At 49.2% G+C, this 20,725-nt stretch overlaps 1 protein-coding gene across 2 annotated transcripts in view; it reads left to right on the forward strand.

Annotated features, from left to right (window-relative positions):
* Positions 1 to 3,192: 3,192 nt before the first annotated feature.
* The window catches only part of FLVCR2 (FLVCR heme transporter 2), a 55,328-nt gene continuing 37,795 nt past the window's right edge, over positions 3,193 to 20,725 (forward strand). The window contains exon 1 of one of the 2 annotated variants that reach the window (XM_030319615.2): positions 3,193 to 4,265. In XM_030319615.2, the coding sequence (XP_030175475.1) occupies positions 3,561 to 4,265 (705 nt within the window). In that variant the 5' untranslated portion in view covers positions 3,193 to 3,560. The remainder of the gene's footprint in view (positions 4,266 to 20,725) is intronic. The other variant, XM_030319616.1, reaches the window with a different exon arrangement.

Below are 20,725 nucleotides of genomic sequence, written 5' to 3' on the forward strand. Positions count from 1 at the left end.
AGGAATAAGAATCAGTGAGAGGTACTGGAAGGCTTTCCAAGAGAATGGATGTTCTGTGCTCTTTGCAGAATGATGGAAAACACTGCTGGAATTTTGAGAATGGGGAATGTTAAGTTCGTGCAGAAATTCTTCATGGGCATGAGTTCTCTCTTCAAACATTCCATTATAATTCAAGACCCATACTTCCTGCCAAAAAGTGGGTTCCTCCAAGCAGTGTTCCTCCTCCTGAGAACCAGTGACTCTGGCCCCACCAGGGTTGCTCAAACTTGGCTACCTGCTGAGATCCCCCGGGGAGCTTTAAACGTGCAGATGCCAGCCAGAAGCCAGGGGTCTGCTCCTAAAGAACCTGATTTGGGGTGTGGCCAAGGCAAGGGAATGTTAAGAGTTCCCCATGCGATTCTAACGTGCAACCCAAGCTGAGAACCACTGCCCAGAGCTTTGAATTCATTTTTTGGTCTGAAATTTTTAAAAGAAAACAAAAGGAAAGCAGTAGCACTCAGCGGCTCGCAAACTCTAATGTGCAAACAAACGAATCATCTGGAGAGCTCCTAAAATGTAGCCTCAAGAGTCGCCTGGCTGGCTCCGTGATAGAGCATGTGACTCCTGGTCTCAGCATGGTGAGTTTGAGCTTCATGTTGGTCGTGGAGCCTACATTTAAAAAAATAAGTAAAATTAAATTATTTGGGGCACCCGGCTGGCTCAGTTGTTGGGGCATGTGACTGTTGATCTTGGGGTTGTGAGTTTGAGCCCCACGTTGGGTGTAGAGAATACTTAAAAAATAAACTCTTTAGGGGGCCCCTGGGTGGCTCAGTGGGTTAAGCATCTGACTTTGGCTCAGGTCATGATCTCACGGCTGATGAGTGTGAGCCCCACGTGGGGCTCTGTGTTGACAGCTCAGAGCCTGGAACCTGCTTCGGATTCTGTGTCCTTCTCTCGCTCTGCCCCCCTCCCCCCAACTCATGCTCTCTCTCTCTCTCTCAAGAATAAATAAACATTAAAAAAATAATTTAAAAAATCTTTTAAAAAATCCTGAAAATAAATGACTGTGGGTTAAGCCTCTGACTCTTGATTTCAGCTCAGGTCATGATCTCACAGTTCGAGAGTTTGAGCCCTGTATCCGGCTGTCTGCTGACAGCTAGGAACCTGCTTGGGATTTTCTGTCTCTGTCTCTGTCTCTGTCTCTCTGCCCCTCCCACCCTCTCTCTTTGTCACTCTCTCAAAAAAATAAAACAAATAAAATAAACATTTAAAAATACTATAAAGGGGCGCCTGGGTGGCTCAGTCGGTTAAGGGTCCGACTTCGACTCAGGTCACGATCTCGCGGTCCGTGAGTTCGAGCCCCGCATCGGGCTCTGGGCTGATGGCTCAGAGCCTGGAGCCTGCTTCCGATTCTGTGTCTCCCTCTCTCTCTGCCCCTCCCCCGTTCATGCTCTGTCTCTCTCTGTCTCTCTCTCTCTCAAAAATAAAAAAAAATTAAAAAAATTAAAAATACTGTAAAATAAAAAATAAAATAAAATAAAATAAAATAAAATAAAATATGGCTTTAATTTAGGAGGTCACGTGTGGGGCTGGGCTTCTGCCCTTGTAACAAGTTCCCGGGTGATACCCACACTGTGTCCCCAGACTGCACTTGAGCAGCTAGGCTGCAGCCTGAATGAAATCAGACTGGCATGAGAACTATGTCCCTTCAAGCCAGCTGGGGTCATAGTAACAGGTTACTTCACTTTTTAAGCCTCAGTTTTCTGATCTTTTTTTTTTTTTTTAATGTTTATTTATTTAGTTTTTGAGAGGCAAAGAGAGAACGAGTGCAAGCGGAGAAGGACAGAGAGAGAGGGAGACACAGAATCCCAAGCAGGCTCCAGGCTCTGAACTGTCAGCACGGGGCCCGACGTGGGGCTCGAACCCATGAATGGTGAGATCATGACCCCAGCTGAAGTCAGATGCTTATGTGACTGGGCCACCCAGGCACCCCCTCAGTTTTCTGATCTTAAATGCAGGTGAGCAGTAATAACTACATCATAGAATTCCTGTGATGCTTTAATGACATAACGTACTAAATATGTTTAACACGATACAACAAATGCTAGCCTTTGAATAGTTAGGATAGCCAACACTCATGGAATGCTTAGGATCTGCCAGGAATTTTCGAAATACTTTCACGTCTTAACATCGTTCAAGCCTCAAAACAACACTGTGAGGTGGGTACTATCATTTCATCCTCCCTGTTTTACGGATGAAGAAACTGAGGCACAGAGAGGTGGTGCATCTTAATTTACATTACACACCTAGGAGCAGCTAGGCTGGTGTTTGAACCCAGGGAGAATCTGGGCTCTTATCCCTCTCGGGGCTAAAATGGACACTGCGAGAAGGCATTTCTGCCCTGCAGGTCTGACTTTCTGGAGGCGATGACTCGAGGCATTACCCTCTATCACGGGCTGGGATCAACAGGTGGCAGCCCAGGGCTACCTAAAGACCACGTCCAGAGCCAGCGCTATGCCCCACAACACCGCAGCTCTAAAGAATCTCCAAACTCCCGTCTACCCTCCACCCTCAGGTGCTCGCCTAGGGGGGCTGCCCAGGGACAGCCCCGGGAAAGAAGAGCCCTACCTCACAGGTTCAAATCTGAGTTCCGCAATAAAGGACCAGGTCCTCGGGGAAAAGCAGCCAGCAAAACGAGTTTCCTGCAATTCCCGTTTACCCCAGGAGCGCAACCAGACTGGGAAGTCTACAAATCTTTTTACACCGGAACGTTCAGCAAGGATCTGGGAGCTCAGCCAAGTGGGAAAAAGTCCGGAATCCCTCTTCGATTCCCCAGAACACTTAGAAGGCGCCGGGCATCGGTGCCCGCGCGCAGGGAATGGGGACAGGCGCGGAGGAGACTCTGTCTGTGGGGTCACCTCCGCAGAGTCGGTGTTTGTTTTCCGGCCGGCTCCCCTGGGAGGCGCAAATGCATTTGAGGGGCAGTGCGGGGTGGGGGTGGGGGTTAACCCGGCGGTTTCCATGGCACCCGGGGCGTGGGGGAGGAATGCACCCCGCAAGCTGTGTCGAAACAACTGCGCAGCCGGACCAGCCCGGCTGGAGAAGGCTGGAGGGAGTGGGGGGGCAGGAGGGTGGGGGGAAGCCGGGCTGGACGGGGGTGGGGCGGTCACGTGCGCCCGAGGGGGCGGGGCCCCAAGCCGGCCCGGGAGCGGAACCGAGTTCCACCTAGAGGCTCCGTGCAAGGCGCGAACTTTTCCCCTGAGATTTGAGGGGCTGACGTTGGCCTGAACCCCTCGGGAGGACTCAAGGCACCCGTAGCCAGGACCGGGCTGAGGTGTCCGCGGCCAGCCTGGGACAGCGGTCGGGGGCTGAAGACACCCAGGAAAAGTGGGAGCAGAAGCCTGGGGGTGAGTGCAGGGAGAGCTCTGCTCGCAGCTTGTACGAAGGCTCTGGTCTCCGTTTATTCCGGGGTGGGCCAGGGCAAGTGCCCCGACAGCTCGAAGGCGGCAGCCGAGGCCACTGTCCCTTAAGAGTGCTGGAGTCCTCAGCACTTGTCTAGGGCTTCAGCAGGGGCTGTGGTCATGGTGAATGAAGATCCCAACCAACAGGAGCAAAATGGCACGCCCGCGCAGGACCCCGCACTCCGGGTGGACCACAGCGCCTCGGGGCACCAGAGCGTGTCCACGCACCCGAGCGTGTCGATGCATCCGAGCGTGTCGGCCCACCCCAGTGTCTCCATCCACCCCGCCGTGTCGGCCCGCCCGAGCAGTTCGGCCCACCCCAGTATGCTGGCCCAGTCCGGTGGCTTGGCCCGCCCCAGTAGCTCGTGCCCCGAGGACCTTAGTGTGATCAAGGTGAGCAAGCGCCGGTGGGTGGTGGTCCTGCTGTTTAGCTGCTACTCCATGTGCAACGCCTTCCAGTGGATCCAGTACGGCTCCATCAATAACATCTTCATGCACTTCTATGGGGTCAGCGCCTTTGCCATCGACTGGCTGTCCATGTGCTACATGCTGACCTACATCCCTCTGCTGCTGCCCGTGGCCTGGCTGCTGGAGAAATTCGGCCTGCGCACCATCGCCCTCACCGGGTCCGCTCTCAACTGCCTGGGGGCCTGGGTGAAGTTGGGTAGCCTGAAGCCGCATCTCTTCCTGGTCACCGTGCTGGGCCAGATCATCTGCTCTGTGGCCCAGGTCTTCATCCTGGGCATGCCCTCCCGCATCGCTTCAGTCTGGTTCGGGGCCAATGAGGTGTCAACGGCCTGTTCCATAGCTGTCTTCGGCAATCAGGTGGGTTGAGTTGTTGGCCCGCGTTCAGAGGAACGGGCGTCATATCATTGTGTGAGGCTCAGTGCGTTAAGAGTGTACCTGACTGCACCTAAGCCTGCGGGACACTGTCATTTTCTGACTTCAGCAGTGTTTGTGACTCTGGGTGACTTCGTGGCTGGGTGTGACCGACGGTGGGAGTGAGTGATTGTGACTGGATGGCTGCGTGAGAGAAGTGCAGGGAAACAGAAAAGGAGGGGACCTTTTCTTTCACCAACAATTTCTCCTCCCCCAGCCGAAAGCATGCTTCTGGAACATAGGCCTTCCTGACCCTGCCAGTCCACCAGCTTAGACCTGTGATTTCAGGAAAGCTATTCTTTCTCAGGGAGCCGTCCATGGGTGTGTCAGATTATTCTGGTATCACCAGAACTGGCAGGTGTTTTTAGCCTGACGAACCAACTTTCCTAGAGTGCAGTATCTCCTGTAGCACGCAGGCTCTCCCAGAATGCTGCCCTGACGGTTGTTTGGCACTGTTCTTACCTTCGTTTATACACAGCTGAAGCCAGAACAGTGGGAACGATGCTTTGGGCCAAACTCCTTCCCTGGGGGTTAAAGCCAAACCCAGCAGGGTGGAGTAGACATCTTTCTCTGAATTTCTAATGCCTAGAAAACCTTTTGGGAAAGGTGTGGAGAGCTCATATCTCAATCCCTTCTCTCACCTTCTTTGTAGAAGGAGGAGCTCAGATTCTTTGCGTCTCAGTTGAGGTTATGATCCCAAAAGTTGGGATCCTGCTTTATCTGGACCTTTGCTTCTGGGTCTCACTTCTTCGCAGGCGGACGCAGTCGTGGCTGTGACCAGTAACTCCTAGTTCTTATAGGATTTTTCCCCTTACAGGAGGGTAAAGCTGGGGGATGAAGGTCATAACCTTTGAAGCCTCCCAAGGGTGAAATCTCCCTATTAGCAACAGAACACGATTCAGACAAGGTCACTGCAATCTCAAACCCATTGTTTGGGGAGGGCAGGATTGCTAACTGGGAGAAGGAAGACCTCAGGTCGCCTGGCGAGATTGGAGAATCCAGAATTTTTTTGTAAACCATAAAGCATAAATGAACAGGTTTTCAGGTGCCTTCTTACACACCTGTGAGGGAACTTAATACTAGATATATCTTTATAATTTAATGAAACTGTTTATTCATTCCCCACACGCACTCCCCACCGAGGTCAGGAAATGCGAAGAATTTTGCGTTCAAAAACACTCTGACAGCATATATTTGTATCACGGAGGCATGTGTTTCATTTGATCGTTTAGGTTTCACCCTAAAAAAAAAATGATGAAAAACAGAATTGTTTATGCTTCCTCACGTAGAGATGACCATGTCTGGTTCTTGGCGTGTGTTTTTACCTTTCTTTTTGAGGAAAGCAGGCTGAATGGAGGAGAAATACTATTAGAGTAACTTGAGCTTTGCTGCGTAGGAAAAAAGGCTCCACAAATTTGTCTAAACAGATTTAAAAATGTTTTTAATGTTTTTATTTATTTTTGAAGGAGAGAGGGAGACAGAGCATGAGTCGGGGAGGGGCAGAGAGAGAGGGAGACACAGAATCCAAAGCAGGCTCCAGGCTCTAAGCTGTCAGCACAGAGCCCGACGTGGGGCTCGAACTCATGAACTGTGAGATTATGACCTGAGCCAAAGTCGGACGCTTAATTGGCTGAGCCACCCAGGCGCTCCTGTCTAAACAGATTTTAAATGCTATTCCACAGAAGAATTCTTTGTGGCTTGCAAACCTCACACTGATCAGCAAACACCCGTGCCCTGGTAACTCTGACTTCTAGCACCTCTGACATGCTGCACACATGCACCAGCTCTGTTTGCATCGCATTTGTTCATTCATTCATTCATTCATTCATTCAACAAGCATTCATCTGGTACCTGCCTTGTGCCCGACACTGCGCTAGGGCTGTAAAGATAATCCCTGCCTTTGCAAAGTTCCTGTACCAGATTTTAAAATTGCGCCAGGCACTAAGATTCCCATAAACAAATGAACAAACAGACACCCGGACAGACCTACGCATGAAGCACTTATTTTCATTCTCCATGGGGTTTTTAATGTCTTCTTTGCCTAAATGCTTAGGAACAATTGAAGGAGAAGGAAAGGCACTTTCTCATCTATTATTTAATTTTTCAATTCTGCGAGGTAGGTGGAATCGTCCCCATTGTTACAGGTGAGGAAATTGAGACCCAGAAAGATGGAGCAAGCTTATCGAGGTCCCACAGCTCCTAAGTGGTAAAAGGGAGATTTGAACGCAACTCCACCTCCAAAAGCCCATGTCAGTAGGCCACTACCAACTTGTCATGTGGATAAAGCATGTATTTAAAAAAATTTTTTTTAATGTTTATTTTTGAGAGAGAGAGAATGAGAGAGCGAGTGCACGCAAGTCGGGGAGGGGCAGAGAGAGAGGGAGACACAGAATCTGAAGCAGGCTCCAGGCTCGGAGCTGTCAGCACAGAGCCTGACGCGGGACTCGAACTCACCAACCGAGAGATCATGGCCTGAGCCAAAGTCGGACACTTAACGGACTGAGCCACCCGGGGCTCAGGCCGGGCAGGATTGTGAGGTTCAAATCTTGCCCCTTGTGTCTGGTTGTCGGTGGTGATAAAGTATCCAGCAGTTTTCTCCAGGATCAGAGCCTCGAACCTGTTTTCGGTTTTGGAGTGCTTGGCATTAGCATCGCCTTCCCACCCACCCTATTCTGCCCCTTTGAGCCTAGCGGGAGGCACAAGGAGGTGGGGCTCCGGTCTTTAGGGGAGAAGAAACCAGTGAAGCCTCAGCTGGGGTGAGAGAGGGAAGGAGTCTTAGAACTGCAACCGAGCCTCTTCCCTTTGGCTCTGGCCACTGGCACGGGGGTAACAGCCTGGCATGTAGCAACACTTGTTCCAGTGCTTCCAGGGAAATGATCCACGTGGGGTTTTGAGTCATGTGGACAACGTTATAGCGGAAGGGTTGGGCGAGAGCCCTGTCCTGGAGTCTGGTGCTAGCTTGGTGGCATTGGAAGAGAGAGAGATGTGGAGGCCGGAAGAGACCAAGTGAGCTCCAGCCCCGATGAGCCTACAGCACTAAGATGGGAAGGGCCTTCCTCAAGGGCCCTTGGACAGCCGAGAGCACAGTGTCACCCAGAAGCGGAGTAGGAGAGAATGTTTGCTTTTTGAGTTAGGGTGCAGTAGTCTCCCCTTATCTGTGGTTTCACTTTCCGTGGTTTCAGTCACCTGTGGTCCGCCTGGAAACGGATGGGCCTCCTTCTGACTTATAGAAGGTCACCCGTCACCTAATACTGTGTCACAGTGCCACATCATCCACCTCACTCTGTCTCATCACTAGGCGTTTTATCAACTCACATCATCGTAAGAAGGGCGAGTACAGTACAAGAAGGTATTTTGAGAGAGAGAGGGGCGTCACTCACATAACTTTTATTACAGCATATTGTTAGAGTGGCTCAATTTTATTACTAGCTGTTGCTAATCTCGTCCTGTGCCTCATTTACAAATTAAACTTTATCATAGGTAGATAATGTGTAGAAAAAAACGTGGTGTGTATAGGGTTCAGGACCGGCTGTAGTTTCCGGCATCCAGTGGGGGTGGCTTGGGATGTTTCCCCTGTGGGTCAGGGTGGACTCCTGTATGCTAGCCTTCCAGAATCAGTTGTGCGGCAGCCGTGGCTGGTTGGGCTGTCGGACGTAGCCCTGGCTAATAGAAATATAGTGCGAGCCACGTGTGCAACTAAATTTTCTACTAGCTACATTAAAAAATCGGTGAAATGTACATTTTTTAAAAAGTAGAAAGATGGGGCGCCTGGGTGGCGCAGTCGGTTAAGCGTCTGACTTCAGCCAGGTCACGATCTCGCGGTCCGTGAGTTCGAGCCCCGCGTCGGGCTCTGGGGTGATGGCTCAGAGCCTGGAGCCTGTTTCCGATTCTGTGTCTCCCTCTCTCTCTGCCCCTCCCCAGTTCATGCTCTGTCTCTCTCTGTCCCAAAAATAAAAATAAACGTTGAAAAAAAAAAAATTAAAAAAAAAAAAAAAAGTAGAAAGAGCAAGGCACCTGGGTGGCTCATTCAGTCGAGTGCCAGACTTTGGCTCAGGTCATGATCTCACAGGTCATGGGTTTCAGCCCCACGGGCTCTCTGCTGTCAGTGCGGAGCCTGCTTCAGATCCTCTGTTTCCCTCTCTTTCTGCCCCTCCCCAGCCCACTCACACTCTTTCTCTCTCTCTCTCTCTCTCTGTCAAAAAAAAAAAGAAAGAAAGAAAAAGTGGAAAGAGCAGGTGAAACTAGTTTTAGTACTCTATTTTCTTTAACCCGATATATCCAAAATATTCTTTCAACATATAATCAATATGATAAAATCACTAATAAGTTGTTTTACATTCCTTTTTCATACCCTTTGAAAATAGGCATGTATTTCACCCTTATAGCCCAGTCACATTTCCCAGGAATGATGAGATGTGTTCCATAGACAGGTTGAACTTGCAGATCTGGAACAATGATGCTATTTAGGGGGTGAGAGGGGGCAGTTTTCCTTGACCCTTTTAGGGTCTCAAAATTAAACCGATGAAGACAGATTATCAGGAGAACATCATCCACGTTTGTTTCAAAAAATTTTTTTTAATGTTTATTTTTTTTTTTTGAGAGAGAGAGAGACAGAGTGTGAGCAGGGGAGGGGCAGAGAGAGAGAGAGGGAGACACCGAATCTGAAGCAGGCTCCAGGCTCTGGGCTGTCAGCACAGAGCCCGACTCGGGGCTCGAACTCACGAACCGTGAGATCATGACCTGAGCTGAAACCAAGAGTCAGATGCTCAACTGACTGAGCCAGCCAGGCGCCTCCATCCGAATGTATGGTAAGTATTCCATGACATGGGAGCCTCCCCGAGGAAAGGAAGAAACAGTGCTGTGTACATTTATGCGAGGTTTGGTGAAAAGTGCACCATGGCGGAGGGAAACGCCAGGTCAGGAGTACGAAGTTAGCGTGGTGAACTGGGGGAGCTGAGCACGGCCTGCTTGTCAGGGTTCTCCTTGGCATCCCTTTGTCTTCAGGGGTAAGGGTGCTCCTTTGCCTGGTGTGGGAGTGGTAACTCTCACAGGAGGTTTTTAAGGCCTCTTCCAGGGAAGAAGGGCGAGGAGGAGGAGGTCAGAGTGACCTTCCTGCTTCTAGTTCCTCAAACTCCTTCAGCCCAAAACATTCCAGGTGCCAGAATTTAGAGGACTCTGTCCTGAACCACATCATGTTTCAATATTTCAATATTGGAAATCAGATTCTAGCAGATAAAGATGGGCTCTAGGAAACTGAGGCCAGCCTCGAGGAAGTGGTATTTGCGGGACTGGCTAAAGGTGTGGTAATACTCCGAGAGGCCGGGTGTCTGACACCGGGTCCTGGTCCCTCTGACTCAGGGTCATGAGGTGGGTGGTCAACCTATTCCTGTTGCAAAATCATGGTCATGTTAAATCATGTTAAAGTCTAGGCTTATCACTCGGGATTTTCTTTTTCTTTTTTTTTAATTTTTTTAAAAAAAGTTCATTCATTTGGAGAGAGAGAGAGAGAGAGAGAGAGAGAGCGCGCACCAGCAGGGTAGGGTCAGTGGGGGAGAGAGAGAATCCCAAGCAGGCTCTGCCCTGATGCGGAGCTCGAACTCAAGGACCGTGAGATCATGACCTGAGCCGAAATCGAGAGTTGGACACTTAGCCGACTGAGCCACCCAGGCGCCCCCACTCTGGATTTTCTAACGTCAGAGGCGTCTCACAGTCTGAGTGAAGCTGGGGGAGGTGAAGGCAAACTCTTGTTCTCCGCTAGCGTTTGCTCTTGTTACTTAAAGCACGTGGAAAGCCTGCCCTCACGGCTGACCACTTCTGGGCCTCCCCTCATGCACCGGAAGACAGGAATAGACCAGGGCCAGGAAGACAGAGACAAGTGGTGACTGACTTGGGTGCATCAGTGATGACTGATGGGGTGGGGCCGGTGCCAACCCTCAAATGCTCCTGGGGGCCAGCCAGGTCTTAGAAATGTGATAGAGTCGAGATGAAATTAGGGTGTGGTGGGGTCACAGCAAATGTGAGAGTCCCCTCCCCGTCTGCAGAGAGCAGCTGCTTCCCTCCCGCCAACTGTTGACAGACAAAGCGGGACCCAGCGTTACCCGATCTCACTTGGGGGTGGTGGTTGTTGAAGGAGAAACAAGATATCCAGATTTTTAGGTGAAGTCTGTTTTGTTGGTTTATTTGTTTTTATTCTGGTAAAAGAGACATCATGTGTAGCATTTTAACTCTTCACGAGGGTACAATTCGGTGGCCTTAAACGCTTTCACGGTGTTATGTAAGCATTACCGGGCTCTATACCCAAAACGTTTTCATCTCCTTCAACAACTCTGCACCCATCAAGTAGCTCCTCCAGTCCGCCTCCCTCCAGCCCGGAGTGACCTCTCTTCTGCTCTCTGTCTCTATGCATTTGCCTCTGCTAGGGACCTCATATAAGTGGAATCAGACAATATTTATCTTTCTGTGTCTGGCTTATGAAATCTATTTTTTTTTTTTAATGCTGATAACTAATGCGTAAGTGTGTGTTTAATTATATTCTATCTTTTGAAACTGTGGATCAGAGAAAACTTACAGTTTGGCACCTGGGTGGCTCGGTCGGTTAAGCATCTGACTTCGGCTCAGGTCACGATCTCATGGTGTGTGAGTTTGAGCCCCCACGTCGGGCTCTGTGCTGACAGTTCAGAGCCTGGAGCCTGCTTCGGATTCTGTGTCTCTCTCTCTGCCCCTCTCTCGAGCGCGCGTGTGCGCTCTCTCTCAAAAAGAAATAAACATTAAAAAACAAAAAACAGCAAAACCACCAAACTTCCAGTTGGAGACTTCTAGGGAAGTGGATTCTAGTTTTCCTGTCAGTCGGAAAGTCCGCACCAAACATACGGGCTGGCAGAAATGAACTTGGGGTCTAGCAGCTCTGGGGAGGAAACCAGACCAGTGCTCCAAGCCAAAAATGGTGATCGCACCTCACCCAAGGGGCTGGATAAAAATCCAGAGGCCTGGGCCCCTAGAGGACTTCCTTAACTGGACTCTCTAGGGGTGGGGCCCGGGCTCCTGTCTTTTCACCTGGCTTCCCACGTGACACTACCGATCAGTTTTTGAAATCGCCAGGAGAGAGGAACAGCAGGCCATGGGAAGGCAGCCTCTTGCTCGCAGCTACGTTCTTGTCAGGGCAGACAGATTATGTGCTTGCTGTATGCAGTCTGGTGTGCAGGTGGGAGCAGCTGGGAGCTCAGCTGCCCATCCTTCAGATTGAGGGAAGAGACTGGGGCTGGGGGGTGGGGCTGGTAATTCGGATTCATTTAAGGTTTTGAACATATACTCCAACCCGGGGCAGGGGGTGTGGGGTGGGGGATGGGGGTGGGGGTTGAGGGCAGGCTCTGGTGGAATGTGAGGTGGAACCTGACTGATGCACCCTATTCCTTTTGTTTCCTTGACCTTCGGTTCAGGGCACTGAAGAAGGTTCAGGTTGGCCTGGTCTGACTTGTATCTTGTCTTTGTTGCTTTGGTGGCATTGTCGCAGGAGCCTGGCAAGTCCGTGGAATCGAGTCTAAGTCTTCGGGTTAGCACGCTAAGACCCCTACTCCTCCCCATTTCTGTCCAGCTTGTCTCTTGTTCCCTCCCAGTCTGGTCTGTCTGCTGTGAACAGTGTGGCTCCTTGATTCTCTCCTTGGAGATACACTCACTGCTTGGGGAATAAGCCTTATGCCTCGAAGAGTGACATCAACGAGATGGTGGGTCAGGAAGCTTCAGACCCTAGCTCCCCCACAGAAATGTTAAATAAACTAGAAACCAGCTAAAATAATTTCTTATGGGAATTCTGGAGGTTCGTCAAAGATAGCAACCAGGCAAACACCCGACCAAGATAAAGCCACATTCAAACTGGTAGGACATTTCACGGCCTCTTTGCATACATTTTCCCTCCCTCTCCCCCCTTCCCCATGCTGTGCTCCCAAGGACTAGTTCCTTTCTGCAAACTGAAGTTGCAACACTGTAACCTAATTGTATTTTTGTGCACTAACAATGAACAATCCAAAAAGCAAATTAAGAAGACAATTCCACTTACAGGAGCATCAAAAACAGAACACCTAGGAATAAATTCGCCGAAGACTGCTGGAAGACTTAATATTGTTAAGATGGAAATACTACCAAAAACAAATCTCCAGAGTCCATGAGTTCCACATTAGAATCCCAATGATGTTATTTGCAGAAATAGAAAAATGGCTTCTAAAATTCATGTGGAAATTTAAGGGACACTGAATAGCTAAAACAATCTTGGAAAAGGACAACAAAATTGGAGGTGTCACATTTCTTGATTTTAAAACTGATAACAAAGCTGTACTAATCATGACAGTACGGTATTGGCAGAAGACAGACATATAGACTGATGGAATAGAGAGCCCAGAAATAAACCCTCACATATGTGGTCAAATGATTTCAACAAGGATGCTAAGGCCAATGGAAACCATTTACTTAAAAAAAAAGAAGACTATTTTTTAAAATGTTTATTTATTTATTTATTTATTTATTTTAATTTTTTTTTTCAACGTTTTTATTTATTTTTGGGACAGAGAGAGACAGAGCATGAACGGGGGAGGGGCAGAGAGAGAGGGAGACACAGAATCGGAAGCAGGCTCCACGCTCCGAGCCATCAGCCCAGAGCCCGATGCGGGGCTCGAACTCACAGACCGTGAGATCGTGACCTGGCTGAAGTCGGACGCTTAACCGACTGCGCCACCCAGGCGCCCCTGTTTATTTATTTTTGAGAGAGAGAGAGAGAGAGAGACAGAGTGTGGGCAGGGGAGGGGCAGAGAAAGAGGGAGACAGAGAATCTGAAGCAGGCTCCAGGCTCCAAGCTGTCAGCACAGAGCCCGACACAGGGCTCGAACCCACAAACCATTAAGATCATGACCTGAGCCGAAGTCCAAAGCTTAATCAACTGAGCTGGGCACCCAGGCGCCCCCCCCCCCCCAAATACTATTTTTTTAGAGCACTTTTAGGTTTTCAGGCAAAAGTAAGTAGAAGGTATGGAGATTTCCCATATACTCCCTACCCTCCACCTCCACCATGCATAGCCTCCCCCATTCTCAACATCCCCCACCAGAGCGGTATATTTGTTAGAATTGTTGAGCCTACATTGACACATCATAATCACCAGTCTTTTCAATATACAGTGTTGAGAAAACTATAAGCCACCGTGGCACATTTGTTACAATTGATGAACTTACACTGACACATCATTATCACTAGCCTTTTCAACAAATGGTGCTGGGAAAACTGTAAGACCGTTAGAAGAAAGCGTTGGGAAAAAGCTTACTGATGTTGGATTTGGTGATGATGGCAATGATTTCTTGGTTGTCATACTAAAAGCATGGGCAACAAAAGAAAAAAAAAATAGATTCAGTGGATGACATCGAAATAAAACACTTCTTTGCACCAGAGGACACTATCAACAGAGTGAAAAAGTAACGCATGCAAAGGGAGAAAATATTTTCAAATCATGTATCTGATAAGGGGTTGATACCCAGAATATATAAAGAACTCCTACAGTTGAACAATAAAAGAAACAATCTCACTTAAAAATGAGCAAAGGACTTGAATAAATATTTCGCCAAAAAAAAAAAAAAGACATACAAATAGTCAATAAGCACATAAAAAGATGCCCATCATCAGGGAAAGGCGAATCAACAGCACAAGGAGATACCATCTCACACTCAGGAGGATGGCTACGAAAAAAGAAAAAAGAAGGAACAAGTGTAGGCCAGGGTGTGGAGAAATTGGAGCCCTCGTGCATTGCTGATGGGATGTAAAATGGTGTAGTCATATGGAAGACACAATGGCAGTTCCTTAAAAAATTAAAAATAGAATTACCATGTGATCCAGCAATTCTACTTTTGGGTGTTTACCCACAAGAATGGAAAGCAGAAGTTAAACAGTTATCTGTATGCCCCTGTTTATAGCAACATCAGTCACAATAGCCAAAAAGTGAAAGCAACCTGAGTGTCCATCTACACATGTGTTATGTGAAATACACATAAAATGAAATATTATTCAGCCTTGAAAGGGGAGGAAATTCTGACACATGTCACACATGGATGAACCTGGAAAATGTGAAGTGAAATAAGGTAGTCCACCAAAAGAGAGGTACTATACGATTCCACTTATATGAGGTATTGATGTGCCTCTTTTTTTCTGATGCCAGCCAGTTCTCCAATTTTCTAGCACCAGCTGGGTGTCCTACAATTCAGTTTAATTCTGACACCAACTACTTGGAGTTAATGCTGACCAACTCCACCAGCAAAGGCCTCAGTCCCACAAGACTGCTTCCATTTGGAGATGCCATTGGAAAGTCCTGGTGGTGGCAGCCATATTTTTGACTGACCTGTTAGAAACTGAGGGTTCCCATGACCCCTACTCAAGTTCTATAATTTGCTAAAATGGCTCACAGAACTCAGGTAAACACTTTACTTACTGGTAAAGTAAGTAACTTACTTTATTTGTTTATTATAAAGGACCCAACTCAGGAACAGCCGGATGGAAAAGATGTGGGGGCCTCTCTAGGCATGCCACCCTCCCAGTACTGGTGTGACGTGTTCACTGACCAGGAAGCTCGCAGAATTTCCTCGTTTATGTGTTTTTATAGAGCTCAAATTCCAGCTCCCTTCCCCGCTTCAGAGGTTGGGTGGGGGGAGGATGGGGCTGAAAGTTCCCAAACTCTAATCCCACATTTTTCTGGAGATTATCTCATCCTAAAGCCATCCAAAGGCCTTACTGTAAGGCACCTCGATAGCAGAAATTCAGGTGTGATGGAAAGGAGTTCCTTACGAGGAACAAAAGATACTCCTTTCACTCAGGAAATTCCAAGGGCTTTTAGAGCTTTGTGGCAGGAGCCAGGGACAAAGATTAAATCTATTTTGATTCTACCACAAGTACAGGGAGTGCTCAATTTCATAGAAAGCAGGATGGTGGTTGCCAGGGGCTAGGGGAGGAGGGAATGGAGAGTTAGTGTTGATGGGCACAGAGTTTCAGTTTGGGAAGATGAAAAATGTTCTGGAGGTGATGGTTTGTACAGCCATATGAATGTACTTAATGTCACTGAACCATACAGTTAAAAAAAAAATGGTTAAAATGGGGGGGTGCCTTGATGGCTCCCTCAGTTAAACGTCTGACCCCTGATTTTGGCTCAGGTCATGATCTCACGGTTCGTGAGTTTGAGCCCCATGTTAGGCTCTGCGCTGACAGTACAGGGCCTGCTTGGGATTCTCTCTCACCTCTCTCTGCCCCTCCCCTGCTCGTGCTCTCTTTCTCAAAATAAAATAATAACAGTGGGTAAAATGGGACATCTGGGTGGCGCAGTCAAGCACCCAACTCTTGATCTCGCTCAGGTCTTGATTCTCAGGGTCATGAGTTCAAGACCCCGGGTTGGGTTCCATGCCAGGCATGAAGACTAAGGAAAGAAAAGAAAGAAAGAAAGAAGAAAGAAAGAAAGAAAGAAAGAAAGAAAGAAAAAGACAAGAGAGGAGAAAGGAAGGAGGGAGGGAGGGAAGTGGTTAAATGGTAAAATTTTATGCTATGTGCGTTTTACCAGAAAAAAAAAAGATCCACTGCTTGTGAGGTGTTTCCTTCTGGCTGGGTACCTGCTCACCTCCTACCATCAACTCATCAGTCTCTGTGCTTGGAGGAGTACATTCTGGGCCTTCTGTGTGCTTGCTAAGATCACTGGGATACTGGCCTTTGTTTTCTGGAGGTTTGTGTTTCCTCCTCTTCCTTATCTCGTCTCCTGTCCTTTTCCCTTCTTTCTCCTCCTCCTCTTTTGGCTACATGGGAAACTTGTCAGAGGACTGGAAACTTGGCTAACACACCTCTCCTGTGTCTCAGAGCAGTGCTCCAAGCCTAACAGGTGCCTACAAATGGATGGACAAATTAATACACAGGGATTAAGGTGACTACTCAGTTGAGAGCTCAGGTCATTGGAGGAAGGGACTGTCATACCTGGATTTGTCTTTCTGATGTGATTCAATCTTACTCCTTCAATGGAAAGAGCTATGACGTCCTTACTATGTCCCTTGAACTGTGCCAGACCCATTGTGGTTGAGAACACCATCTTTAGCTCTGCTGTATACCCTTGGACAAATCCCTTCAATTTTCTACGTTTTGACTTCTGTTATAAGCTGGAGATAATATTGGCTACTGCAGAAGGTCAAGGAAGGGATTAAATGAGGCAAATGGAGGGCTCTTAGCTAGCAGAATTTTTCAGATAAGAAGTGCTAAATGAAGAAGAGATATTATCAGTATTGACATCAGTAAAGGCCATTTAAGAGCTGATTCTTTTTTTTTCTTGTGTTTACTTATTTATTTTGTGGGGTAGGATGGGAGAGCGAGAGAGCGAGAGCGAGAGCGAGAGAGCGAGAGAGAAGAGAGAGAGAGAGAATCCCAAGCAGGCTCCACACTGTCAGCATGGAGCCTAACATAGGGCTCAAACTCATGAATGGTGGATCATGACCCGAGCCAAAATCCAGAGTTGGATGCTTACCGACTGAGCCCCCCGGGCACCCCTCGGAGCTGATTCTTAATGAGTGGAGTGGCCAGGAGTTGGGTGACTAGGGAGGGTGGGCCATTCCAGGAAGTTTCCAGGCAGTATTGTGATGGAGACTTGTCCCACTTGAGAGCTGCTCAAACTAAAACTGTATATAGGTGTTGGTGAGGTGGTGTTATTTTCCCAGCATGTGGTGATGACACCTGTGGTCTGTGATGAACACTTTGGAGTCTCTGGGGTGACCCGGGATAGGGGCCAACTCCTACCCGCACAATCAGTCCTCAGTCTCACAAACTTAAGGTTCTACTGAAAGAAGTCGGATGTTCAGGGCTTCTCAGGTAGACGCAGCTGTTTTCCTACTGCCTGGTTCTTGATCTTTTCCAGCCGCGCTGTTAACAGGATGTCCTCTCCTGACTTCAGCTCCCCCCAACCCCCAACATCAAACAGGCCCCATGTGGATTTCAGGATAAGGGTTGGAACCCCCTCAGGGAGGATAAAGAACCGTATGGTTAATGTGAAAGCTGGTGTTTCCTCTTCTCTCTTTGTTCCCTGTCTCCTGACTTCTCTGCAGCTCAGTCCCTGACCTTAACCCAGTGAAGCACTCCCTTCTCTCACATTCTGCGGGACTAAAAGCCTTTTTCTTTAACTGAGGTCATTCAGAGGTCGGAGGGCTTCCTGCAGGGCTCCGGTGGTCCATCTCGATTCTTCTGCTCTCTGACCTCATTCCAGGCATCTTTCCTTTTTTTGTGCTGTGCGAAAAACATTAGCTCAGCTTCTCAGCCCCACACGGTTCAAGATGAGGCCTTGCTCGGCCTGCGGGCAGATAATAGTGCCATCTGTGTGTGCGGCAGGGGAGACGGGGAGGCAGGCCTGGGCTTTGTTTGCTGACCATCTTCTTGGAATTAGACAGTGTGTCTCAGAACCTCATAATGAGCAGTGTTTGCTTTGGCTCTTGTCTGCTCCTTCTCTACGGAGGAGGTAAACACAAGTTCCTTTCATTTCCTGGAGACCCATTTTGATTAGACGGCTCTGCTGGCTCCAGAGGGAGGGGCATGAAGGTGAAGCACAGTTGGGGTTTTTTTCCTCCCCCCCCCCTTCTCCCCTCCCCTGGAAATTCCTGCTTTCTGCCTAAAATGACTGTTGGCATGGCTTGGGCTGCTTTGATGGCTCTGGAGGGCAGCTGTCCATCCATGAGGCTATTTGTTGTTTCCATCCACTCAGAAATGTGGAAATGAGCAGCCGTGAGCCATCGTGTTAAGTCAGGGCCTATTCCAATGGGCTGTTTGTTTGGGGTGGTGACTGCCCCTTAAGCAATCTGTGCCTCCTCAGACCTTTGCCCTGGGCTTCCAGTTCAGTGCTGGACATGTTGGTGGAACCACTCGATGAGTTCATTCAGAGGAACATTTCTCCTCTACCAAGGAGCTTGGCAGAATACAGATATCTCTCCTCTCTTGCCAGTCCCGCCTAGGACATCTAAGGAAGACAGCAGCTGAGCACAGTCTCTTGACTTCTTTCCTTGAGGGCAGCGGAGATCCACCATGAAGTGTGTGGGCCGTGAACCTTAGCACCAGAACCACCCGGGGTGTTTGTTGAAAATGCAGATTCCTGGGCACCAGGGCAGACCCAAGGAATAGCCTCTCTGGGTGGGGCTCAGGAATCTGTGTTCTTGATTCTCTGTCGGGGATTCTGCTGCCCACTCAAGTGTGAGAGCTCGTGGTGTGGAAGCCATGGAACCCGGACCCCAGAGCCCTGCTGGACGCTGTGTTTGGGGTCTCCAGCAGGGCACCTGCCCTCTGTGGGCATCAGCGTGGTTATCTATGGCAAGAAAACCTGCCTCACAGGGTTGCTACCGGAGTTATGTGAGGGAGGGTGTATGTGAAAGCCCTTGGAATCAAACAAGCCCTCCATACATGTGACTGAGCCCACACCTATCCTCTCTCTCCCTATCACACTTGGCCTCTGCAGCACTGTCTGAGGCATCTTTAGATGACAACCACTTTCCTCATCTCTGCTGCGTCCCTGAAGTTTTGCCCGCAGGCCCGCCTCCCCGGTGTCATACGTGGGGAACTTCAGCAGCCCCCCCTGGTCCACTCTCTCTAAGCCGGTGAGCTGGTTGGGGCCAGCGTCACCCCCCTCCTGCATAGAGGTCAGCCCCCACAAGACCTTAGCTCAGAGCCACACGGGCCAGAAGAGGCCATGCCTGGTGCACAGCAGCCACTGAAGATATCTAGATGGGAAGATGGAAGTCTGGCGCTCTGATTTTACACTTTAGCTGTGGGGCGTTATCTTCACCTTGTTGAAGGAAGATTCCAGAGGGCTTTCCGGGCTTATCGTCTATTAACACGTCAGCCGTGGCCCTCAGGAGAGTGGGGGTGGGGGTGAGTGAAGAATGCAGCTTGACTTAACCCTCTTACTAATCTTTTCCACCTTTTATGTGTGACTAGGCCCCTGAGAAAATCCCCTCCACTTGTATCCTCAGTTCCTGAACCTTTGAAGCAGGTCCTCAGAAAGAACAGCGGGTGGTTAAAGCCTCTCTCTTCCGGGCTGGCTGAGGGGGGGTGTGAGGCTGGCTGAGGGGGGGGCGTGACGGGTGAAGATCAGGGCTCTCTGGCTTCTGGAGCGACTTCCTGCCCTCCAACCATTCACCACCCTGCTTCCTGAGTGTCGCAGGAGTGTCACTGGCCCTGTCACCAAGAGACAATCTCAGCCTCTGGTCTGCTAGGTGGCCTTCAGGCAGGCACGTCGTCGGTAACTTTCGCTCTATTTGTGGAGTAAGACCGTCCTCCCTTGCTAGTGTTTGGTTCGCAGGCTGTTGTGGGGGAGATGAAGTTGTATTCCCAGAGCCCAGATCATCGGCTGGTCTGTTTAGAGGGACTTAAGGAGACATTGGTATTCTCTCTTCCCAGTGGACTGCCTCTGATTCACTGTCCAGAAGGAACTTTGCTAAGAGGTACAGAGTAAGCGTGTTAGCTGTTTTTTGATGTCCCAAACTCGTGCCTCAGTCATAAAACAAACTCACTGCAGATGATTCCGTCAGGCCCTGGGTCATCTGGAGTCTCAGACCGCGTCTTCCTGGGACGTGTAGCTGTTGGTGCCTTGTAGAGGCTCAGCGAGGTTCTATGGGAAGAGAGCAGGGCTGGGGATGGGGGCATCAGACATCCCAATGTTTACCTCACTGCTCTGTGACTTCGGCCAGTTGCTTAAATCCAGGAAACGGAGAACACAACATGCCCACCATAGGGCTTCACCTGCGCTTTGGGTTTCCTACTGTTGACCTCACTGGGTTGCCTCGCTGCTTAGATTATGTGCTGGATGTGGAGGTGCCTTGAAACACTGAAAACATTGTGCACACATTGCTTTTAACTGCCTCTAAGAAAAAAAGACTCTGGACTTGCCCCATGACCCTCGAGGAATAAAATGGCTTTCCTGGGCACGAATCAGGTGCTCTCTCTTTTGTGAGGTGCCATGTTGTTGGACTGTACGTGGCTTGAAGACCGCAGCCTCCATTGTACCCAGAGCTTGGCATTCTTGCCTTTAGAGCCAGCTCTTCATTTCAGAATAAGCTCTGGTCCTTCTGGCTGTAGGAGCTTCTCCAGAACTTCCCCCTTTCTGGAGCATTTCTACTAACTTGAACCTCTTGAGCTGAGACATTCTGCGGCTCCAGGAGTCATGCAGAGCCTTGATTCCTTTTGATTCCAAGAAGGGGCTTTTGTCGAGGGTTGGCCAAAGCAGCTTTTCAGTCTGCGTGTACCTAGCATGGCTCCTCTCTTCAGTGCAGGTGAATAGCAGGGGTGGTGGATGTGATTTTGGAGTGATGGGGGGGGGGGCGTGTCCAGAGCTTGATGGCCAAGAAAGAATTCTTGAGCTGTCTTAGGGGCAGAAA

The sequence above is a fragment of the Lynx canadensis genome, chromosome B3, assembly GCF_007474595.2.
Source record: "Lynx canadensis isolate LIC74 chromosome B3, mLynCan4.pri.v2, whole genome shotgun sequence".
In the NCBI taxonomy this organism is placed as follows: Eukaryota; Metazoa; Chordata; class Mammalia; order Carnivora; family Felidae; genus Lynx; species Lynx canadensis.